Genomic DNA, 10,000 nt, shown 5'->3' with positions numbered 1-10,000 from the left:
GAGAGAGGACGAGTGTGCCCGGGGGTTTGCCGAGGCTATCTCTGGTCGTCTCACAGCACTCGAGGGCCTGACAGACCCTGTTCTTATGTGGGATACCTTCAAGTGTAAAACGCTTGATGCAGCTCAGAAATCCATCGGTGAATGCCCAAGTGCAAGACAGAATTCCATCTCGCAGGAGACACTGGAAGCCTCAGATGCTTGTCGTGCGGCTCGATTGTCAGGGGATCGCAACTTGCACCGTTCACTGGTTCGCAGGACTAGGTCACTGTTGAGAAGGGATAAGGAACAGTTTATCAGTAATCTTGCAGAGGAGGTCGAAAGCCATTTCTTAGTAAATGACATTCGTCCTGCCTACCAAGCCCTGAGAAAGCTGAACTCCAAGCCCTCCTCACAGACGATTGCAGTCCGCTCAGCAAGTAGCCAGATAATCTCTGATCCTAATGGGGTGAGTATTTTGAGCAGTTGTATAAGATTGATCCACCAACAGTTAACTTGGATGCAGGTAATGTTGAGATTCCTCTGCCAGACCCACCCATCAGCGAGGATCCATCCTCCCTGACTGAAGTCAGGGGGGCGATCTCCAAGCTGAAGAGTGGTAAAGCAGCAGGTGTTTGTGGGATCCGAGCTGAATTGTTAAAGGCTGGTGGAGAACCTATGGCAAGGGGCTTGCATGCAGTCCTGTCTGCCATCTGGCAGACTGGTACCTTTCCCCCTGACCTGCTGAGGGGTGTGGTCATCCCTCTCTGGAAGGGGAAAGGGGATCGCTGGGACTGCAGCAATCACCGAGGCATTAAACTACTCAGTGTACCAGGCTAGGTACTCGCACACATCCTACTGAGACGTATCAGAGACCACCTGTTGAGGCACCAAAGGCCGGAGCAATCTGGATTCACTCCTGGTAAGTCCACAATAGACTGCATCCTGGCGCTTCGAGTCATTGTAGAGCGCGAGTTCGGACGTGGGCTGCTCGCAGCCTACATCGACCTCAAGAAGGCGTTTGACACGGTGCATCGTGATTCACTCTGGGAGATCCTGAGGCTAAGAGGAATTCCAACAAGGATTGTTGGACTAATAGCAAACCTGTATACAGGCATTGAAAGTGCTGTAAAGTGTGGTGGGGGCCTGTCGAGCTTCTTCCCTGTTAGTTCAGGCGTGAAGCAAGGCTGTGTTCTTGCACCAACACTTTTCAACACTTGCATGGATTGGATACTGGGTAGAGCTACTGTTCAAAGTCACTGTGGAGCAACTCTGGGTAATATCAAGGTTACAGATCTTGACTTTACTGATGATGTTGCCATTCTCTCTGAATCTCTGGAAACCCTAGTGTTGGCTCTTGATGCATTTAGCAATGAAACAAATCCCCTGGGGCTAAAGGTCTCCTGGACCAAGACCAAGATCCAGGATTTTGGGGGCCAACTAGGAGTCCCTGTGCATTCGGAACATGCTTGCGGTGAAAACATTGAAATAGCAGAGAGCTTTATATACCTCGGTAGTGCAGTTCACGACTCTGGGCTGTCAGACCAGGAAGTCAGTAGACGGATTGGCCTGGCAGCAGGGGTCATGAAATCTCTCAACGAGAGTATTTGGAGATGCCGGTACCTGTGCAGAAGGACCAAGTTACGTGTTTTAAAGGCCCTAATACTGCCAGTTTTACTATATGGTAGTGAAACTTGGACTCTATGCCTTTTGTAACAGATCCTTGCGCCGGATCATGGGGTACAATTGGCGGGACCGTGTGTCCAACCAACGGCTGCACCGTGAGAATGGTACAGAACCTGTTACTTGCACAATCCGTGATCACCAACTCAGGCTATATGGCCACTTGGCTCGATTCCCGCAGGATGATCCTGCCCATCAGGGTGTCTCTGTCCGTGACAATCCTGGGTGGAGGAGGCCTGTGGGACGACCGAGAAGGTTGTGGCTTGGGCAGATCGATCAAACCTGTCGTGAGGAACTAGAGATGAGTCGGGCCCCTGCCTGGCGGCTCGCCATGAGGGACCCTCGTAGGTGGAAACGGTGGATGCGGCTATGCGCCCCTGCCGGCGTTAACTCCCAAATGATGATGATGATGATTAAGGAAGAGAGGACCCAAATGAGAAGTGCCCATACCAAAGAGTCACCCAGACAGCCTCGAGCTTGCAAACCCTCCACAAGGTTTAAAAAAAAAAAAAAAAAAAGAGTTACGTAGTTCAGAGCCAAGTTATAAAGGTACTAATTGTCGCAGATGGTGGGGCCAGATGGAGGAGTGTTTGGTTGAGGGACTGAGAGATGCTTGTACTGGGGAAGTTGCACAGTTATTACAGGAGATACAAGCCTTATTTGAGGATGAGGAACGCTGAGAGAGATAGAGAAGTATGCTCTGCAAAAGCGGTCATGGCTGGCAGACACAAGGCGAGAAACACTACAGGACATGAAAGCAGAAAGAGAAGAGTGGCTAAGGGAGGAAATCAGGATTGAGAGGAGGTGGATGACTGTTGGGCTGGTGGAAGGAGCGACGAAAGTGGATGGTCAGGAGCAGGGGGAAAGTGCAAGACCCTGATAAGACAGCCATGAGTAAGCGAAGTGTTACATGGCGAAAGGAAGTATCTGCACAGGTGGAGGAACCTAACCCTCATGAGACTGTGATGACTCCTGTGGTAGGAACGGAGACTGTTCCATCTAAGGAGGGGACAGTGCCACACGCACGAACCGTTCGCATAGTGTAATCCGAGTTTGACAAAGACGCTATGGGAGACAAAGATAGAAAACGGGGAGGAGAAACGGGGAGAAACGAGAGGTTGAGCACGTGGCAGCTTTTGCCGGAGCCTTTGAACTCGTATTTTGGCGGAAGGGTTGGGATGGGTGACCCAGAAGTGCTAAAGGAAGAATTATTGTAGCCTAGAGAAAGAGGAAAGAAAAGTAGAAGTGGATGTTCACTGCTGATGTGCCTGTTTGAGCAGTGCTAGAGTCCTGCTGACTGACGATCCTGCCATCGGTGGTAAAAGCAGAGCAGAGGATCCAGCAGACGCTCTTGGGACGAGAGTGAGCAGACCAAGAAGACTGGAGCGAACAGAAAGCTTATGATTACAGTGTTGTGTGTTATTGTGACTACATTATTCCCTACGGAAAGATCAAGTGCTAGTGACAGTAGTGACTCACGGGAGAAGTAGTGAGTGTTGATGATTGTGCCCATGAATTCGTGTATAGTTGTGTACCTTATTATGAAGAGGAAATAACCATAATAGTTCAGTTATATTTTTTGTATTTATGTCTTTTGGAGTTTTTATCCATTCTATCCACATTATCCGCACAACGCTTCAATATATATATATATATATATATATATATATATATATATATATATATATATATATATATACAATATATATATATGTATATATATATGATATTGTATAAGAGATAATGAGGGAAGGAAGACGCGTTCTAATGAGAAGAGGACCGCATACAATTAAATTATGAGCACGCTGTATTCAGGTGGAAGTGGAAAGTTGAAGGTATTGGAAGGAGAGATTACAGAAAAACCAGCGCTAGAGAGGGATTTGGACCCATCTGTATAAATGTGAGGAGATGGGAGTATGTTCCCTGGCTGTTTGCATGGAATGGAATTGTGAAGAAAGGTGAGAACCACTACTGGCCTAGCTGAAATATGCAGCAAGTTCAGTGGCAACTTGTTAAGGTTCAGAAATGAGAGTGTTGCGGATGTGGAGGATTGGAGCAAGATGAGTTGCACGTTTCCCTGATAGTTTATGGACTCTACACCATGCTGTAGAAATGGGTGTAGAGGAGGTAACTGTCGCACGCTTCAATCGAAGCTTTAGAGCATTCACTGTCCCATCATTAAACATTTAGATGTGCATGGCCGGGAGGTTCGGGGAATGGCTGTGAAGGCAGCAAGCAGGATAGTGAGTGTGAAATAAGAAACCATGTCTCATTTGGAAGAGATGGTAGTGGAGGAAAAGGGAGAATAGAGGAGGTCAAAGTACGCCAGTCTGCTTTATCGGAAGCACCAGTGTGGAGGGTTGGGGAGGGGGGCATAGGCAGTAGGAGAGAGAAGAATAGGGAAGCGATGGCTATAGGGAAAATGGTCCAGAACTGAACAGTGAAAGTTGAGATAAAGGGAAGGAGAGCAAAGGCCAAGGCATGAAAAAGGTTTGAGTGCGCATGTCGAAGTGGGTGGAGCGATCCGAGTTGAGAAGGGATGGTGGCTGAAGTTGAGAAAGTGAAGTTTCGAAAGCCTTAGTCAATGGGAAGAGGAGAAAAGTAAACTGAAGCAACTGTGATCCAACGGCGAAGAAAGGTGCGTGTAATAAGGTCAGTGTTAGAAAGAAAGCGTGTTTTTGACGGATGAGTATAGATAAGATAGAAAGAGAGCGAAGGGATGATTAAAAAAAAACAATTTGGAATCGGTAATGAAGACAGATAATGGTTGGGTTGAAGGAAGACATGAGGTAACGAAGGTCAGATCTGTGAGAATGAAAACCCCGAATGTTCCACTGTAGAAGAGTCATTGCGGATTAGTCAACGGGTGATAAGGATAGAGGTGGATGTCTGAGAAGTGGGAGGAGAATCAGGGGGTTGAGGCAGGGGATCAGAGGAAGAAGGTGAAGGTGTAGTATTGGGAGGTTCATCGGGAAATGGAATCAGGGGAAGGAGGTGAAGGAGCAGTATCAGGAAATTTATCAGGGAAGGTGGGATCAGGGGAAGGGCAAGATACATTTTGAGAAAAGGGATTCACGTGTGTATCCGGGAGGAAGTGGTAGGGATAGTAGGGAATTAGGGTTTTTCGGTGTAGATGGAGGAGAGGAGTAAGGGGGGAGAGGGGTAAGGAAATATGAGGAGGAGGAGGATGGATGCTGGCGGTCACTTTGAATGTAGGAGGAATGGGGTCAGAGAAATCGGAGGACGGATGAGAGAGAGGAACTTCCTCTCGAGTCTTGCTAAGGATGTTTCTGATTTCCTCAAGGGAGTTTTTTTTTTTTTTTTTTTGGGGGGGGGGGATTGGGAAAAAATTGTTGTTATGAGGAGGTGAAGAAAAGATAGGCGTCATAGGAGTAGAGGATGTAGATATGGGAAGGGATGCCTTAGGAGAAAGTGGGGAGGAACATTTGGCTTGTCTTGTGCGATAGGTAAGGCGAGAAATAGGGAGATATGGGGGAGGTTCTGGATATTGGAGTATCTCGATTTAGAATGGAAAAGGGATTTTTGATTGTGAGATTGGGGAAGTGGAGGTGAGAAGTTGAGGAGTAGAGGAAAGTGGTACTGAGGAAGATGTAGGGACTTTCCTGAGTTGAGTAGAAGGGATAGGAGTGGAGTGAAGGATGGTATTGGAGTAGGGAGTGATTGAAAAGCCTCGTCGGCGTGCTTCCTGTCTGGTCTCCCGTAGAGCGAAGCTAAGTTTGCATCTGAGAACTGCTACCTCAGATTCAAACTCGTAAGCAGGGCAGCCCCTATAAAATACATTATGGGAGCCACCGCAATCTCCTAAGCCCAGAGGACAACAACGAGCAAGGGGTTGGGGGATCAGGCAACAAATATCTACGGTTTAAGATGTGGGCCGTCGACGATTCGTCCAAACGAAGTTATCAAAGAGTATAGCTGATGTTTAACTCGTCCAGATATAGGAGTCTCGAAAAAAATCGTTACACGTTATATGCATGAATGTAAATGTTTAGGTTACACAATCAAAAATAGTAGAATAAAAGTGAACGTATAGTTCCCCATTCAGTATTATTACCATTACCCCCCCCCCCCCCAATCCCTTGCCCGTTGTTGTCGTGGGGGGGCTTAGGAGGCGGAGACTGGGACCCAATGCTGGGGAACTCCCCAACCTTGGGACTCAGCCCTCGACTCAACAAATTTTGCATGGTCTTTTTTTCCCCCTCCTACTTTTTCCTTTCTGTCCCTTCACCAACCCCTTCTACTATCCACTTCCTAAGGTGTGAGAGCCGTGCTGAAAGGATGAAAGGCTGACTTTGTGCCAGTCCTGAACGGCCTGAGGGAGCCATGGGCACGGTATTCCCCTGCTTTAGTTGTCTAGCCCTTACCCCTCAAGCGACCCTGAGGGGTGGACCGTTTCTCTCCCCAACATACTCCAGGCTTATCATGGCCAACAATGAATAACCATTAACCATACCATTATTAGAGGCAATGAGGCTTGCCTCTTCATCAAATAGCTCCACCAATTCAAACTCGCCCGATTCCCTGACCCCAGGCTCTGAACACTACAACTAATACCCCCTCCTCAATGCCGACTAGTACAGTATCCACCCTAATCAACACCCCAGGAGACATTTCTACTCCCAACATGCTCAACTTCAACAACTATACCCCCACAACCTTCCTCATCAACTACCCCATCCTCCCTTATTACTACCTTACAACTTTATTGTCCACCTCCCCATAACACTACCTCCCTCAACACTACTCCCTCTTCCACATGCCCCCGTCCTTCGACTACCCCCATCTCTACAAATTCTTAATTTTGTAGATGGGACCGATTTTTCGTGATCCCTCCCACAACTTCTCACACTTTCTGCTTTGACAACCTGTTTTCATTCCTCAAATGCATATACATCCTTCACTTGATCTAACCCCTATACATTACCTTACCCAACCTTAACCCATTTACTCGGCAATTCCTTTGCCCAACTTTGACAACTAATCACTAACTCAACCACCCTTCACTACCATTTACTATAGTGCTACATGACCTTAGATGTCTAGCACATTTATTTTGCTTTTAACCATTAATCATTAACCATTATTTTTATAGTCAGCATTATTGTTGTGTTGTTGCAGTTGCAGTTGTTGCTTTGCATCATCTTTTCAATAGTATCTCGCTCTTTGGCCATTAAAGATTTTGCGAGGTTTATCGATATGGTAGCATTTCAGGGGGCATTTGGCCTCGTTAGATCCTCACACAAATTTGTGGCCATGGTAGATTTCGTGAGGCTCTGCACCATAGCAGTATTAATTAGCATTAGTAATTATCATCGTCAATACTAGTCAATATTACTGTTGCTATTACTACTTCTATAATAATTTCTCAGAACGATCGTCAGTATCATTTTTATTGTTATATTAGCATATTCATTATGTATATTATTGTCATCATGAATAATGATGGGGAGAAACGTACAGTCACATTTTCCTCTTTAGCACAGTTGTGTTCATCCTGAATTATATTTGTCAGATTATGTACTGAATGCCAGTAGTTCTTAGCAACCTCACTTAACAAGTTACCAAGTGTGGACACTATTGGCCTTTTATTTGTCCTCAACTGTAAATGTGTACTTGAATTAACATGTATAGGGAGTGTGGTTCATAACTCTGGACTTTGACCAGGAAATTAACAGATTGGCCTGGCAGCAGGAGTCCCAATCTCTCTCTGCAAGAGTGTCCAAGAGATGCTAGTGCCTGCGCAGAACTAAGCTGTTTAGTTGCAAAAATGGATTCTATCCTGCAACTTCGGTATCGTTTGGATGCCTTTTGCAGCTAGTCCTTGCACTAGATAATGGGAACAGTTGGCAAGACCAAGTGTCCAACCAATTTCTGCACTGCGAAAGAAGCATAGAACCTGCTTATTAGCACAATCTAGGACCTCCAAATCACTTGGCTCATTTCCCAAGAAGGATCCCACTCAGTATGTCCATGGAGACAATCCTTAGTGGATGAATCTTGAGTAACGACCAAGAACGTGGTTTGAACAAATCAATTAATTCTGTCCCAAGGAAGACAGGATGGGCCATGCCCTCATCGGGTAGATTGCCACCAGAACCCTTGTGGATGAAAAAAGTGGATTTTCTTTTCTTGGTGTTTTCTTTTTCTCCCTAAGTGAAGTTCTTTCTTTTGTTCAGGTACAGAATGCATTCATGGAATAAAAAAGGATTTTTGTTCTTCAAGGTACCCATTAGCTTTTTATCATTTCTTATATACACATTAAATTGCTAGGTTTTTACAGTTGACATAGTACTGAATTAAATACAGAAAAGAAAAAACTTTTTATTTCTTAACAAACTTACAATTTCTCTTACAAATGTCCAAAAAAATGGCATTTTTACAATGTAGACAAAAATGGATTTCAATGATTTTAAAGCTTTCAATCATTGAATACATATACACTAAATAATAATGTATATAAAAAGGATTGAGGTAAACTCACAACTAAATATAAAATGGAAATCAATATTTTTAATGTTTACAAATGAACAAACAGATATCAAAAAACTGGAAATCAATTATTTCTTAATATTTAAAAACAAACTAAACTTCATCATATGACAAGGACAGTAACATATTAATGTTGTATTTTTTGCATACTGTTTGAAATAAACAAAACAATAAAAAATATTATTCAAAACACAAATGTAAGAACAAATGTGCTCAGTTATGAAACTAATACCAACTCTTACTTCTATTGATAACAATAATAATAATAATGAATTATAAAAATCATTAAAAAAATTACAAAGAACTCCACATTCACAAACATAACTGAAGTACTTGTATCAAAAGTGATTTCATTATAAAACTGTAATGATGATTTTATAAAAGAGCTTTGGATATACTGGAGAAAAAAAGTGTTACAACTAAGGAGTAATTTAATTTGTCATTCTAGCATTTTTTCTTCATCTAATAAAAGGGGAAAAAGGAAGAAAAAAAAGTTTACAACTAAATGCTCATTTATGAACTTGTCTTATCACATCTTGTGTACTACACCTGACTCCATGCTTTCTGCACCAACGTTTCTTCCCTTTTTTAATCATCCGAATCAAAATCTTCTGAACTCTCATCTCTCTGTAGGAAAAAATAAGGATAATAGAATAAGATTATTATCTTCTAGTAGCTTTAGTAATTATTCCCACTGTTACAGATTGCTAATTCTGGTCAAACTGGGAGCAGGAAACATTAGACTGCAAATCTTTGCTATTGCCATCCATTTTCTCAGGTACTTCTAAGCAATTTCAAACATACACACTTTAATTCTAAAAATTATAAGGAGCCGAGAAAGGAAAGAAGAGAGATGAAATTCAACTGGTTATTTTAAAAGAACGTCCACTAACCTGAATTGAAGGTTTCTGTGTAGGAGTCCTCCAGCTTGGTTTTATAATGTCACTTTCATCTGAGCTGCTGTCTTCACTCGAATTTGATCTGGTGTTTCCTTTAGCTGGTGTCTGTCTCTTTGGTGGACTTGCACGAACCTCAGAATGGTTACTCTGCTGTTGCCTCTGTTTTGGAGATTTGATGGTTTTTCTTTGCATAGTGGCAACTTCTTCATCTGAGCTGGATTCACTTGAGTCCGAAGCCTCTTGTCTTTTCATCTGGGGTTGATGCCAAGTTTCTTTCATCTCATTATTACTTTCTTCTTCTTCCTCTTGATCAGAAGAATCATCTGACGAACTGCTTAAAGCATTTTGGATTTCTTGTTCTACTTTCTTGCCTTTTGTTTTATTCTTGGCAACAGGCAGCTCATCTTCATCCGAATCTATTGCTTCGTCTTTTACTGTCACACCATTTACTGTGCTTTTGACTTTTTTCTTTGGGCTTGAAATATATACTGGATATACTTTATTAGGGTATTTCTCCTCAAATATATCACGACAGAAGTAGGCTCTGACTTGTTTGCGGTAATGTCCCAAGTACATGACACGTTCAGCCTCTTCCAGATTTTCTACAAACTCCAACAAATTGCTCTTATATTCTTCCTGCAACTCCCTAGACCGATTCCTGTAAATCTGTTTGTGTTCCTCAGGTAATTTATTCCAGTAATCCTTACAGCTTTCTTTCCTCTCTTTCACATCTGAAAATTTGCCCTTCATTTTGTGTTCAAATTTAGCACTGAACAACAAAAATCCAGTTCGAGGAGGCTTCTTGGGTAATTCACTGAATTTGGGAGCGTTCATGGCAGTGACTTGCACATTTTCAAATTTATTCATGCTAGTTTTAACTTTCGGGGTTTTTTCTTTCTTTGCTTTCTTGGTGGTTTCCTGAAAGAAGGACA

At 43.3% G+C, this 10,000-nt stretch overlaps 1 protein-coding gene across 4 annotated transcripts in view; it reads right to left on the bottom strand.

The window, feature by feature from the left end:
• Window positions 1-7,988: 7,988 nt before the first annotated feature.
• The window catches only part of LOC125047529 (nucleolar transcription factor 1-like), a 20,532-nt gene continuing 18,520 nt past the window's right edge, over window positions 7,989-10,000 (bottom strand). For all 4 annotated transcript variants that reach the window (XM_047645799.1, XM_047645798.1, XM_047645797.1 and 1 more), the window contains 2 exons: window positions 9,063-9,986; window positions 7,989-8,796 (listed from right to left, as the gene is read on the bottom strand). In XM_047645799.1, the coding sequence (XP_047501755.1) occupies window positions 8,758-8,796; window positions 9,063-9,986 (963 nt within the window). In that variant the 3' untranslated portion in view covers window positions 7,989-8,757. The remainder of the gene's footprint in view (window positions 8,797-9,062; window positions 9,987-10,000) is intronic.

This window comes from Penaeus chinensis, chromosome 41 (assembly GCF_019202785.1).
Source record: "Penaeus chinensis breed Huanghai No. 1 chromosome 41, ASM1920278v2, whole genome shotgun sequence".
Taxonomy (NCBI): domain Eukaryota; kingdom Metazoa; phylum Arthropoda; class Malacostraca; order Decapoda; family Penaeidae; genus Penaeus; species Penaeus chinensis.
The sequence above is the reverse complement of the archived record's forward strand: the minus strand, read 5'-3'. Positions and strand labels throughout refer to the sequence as shown.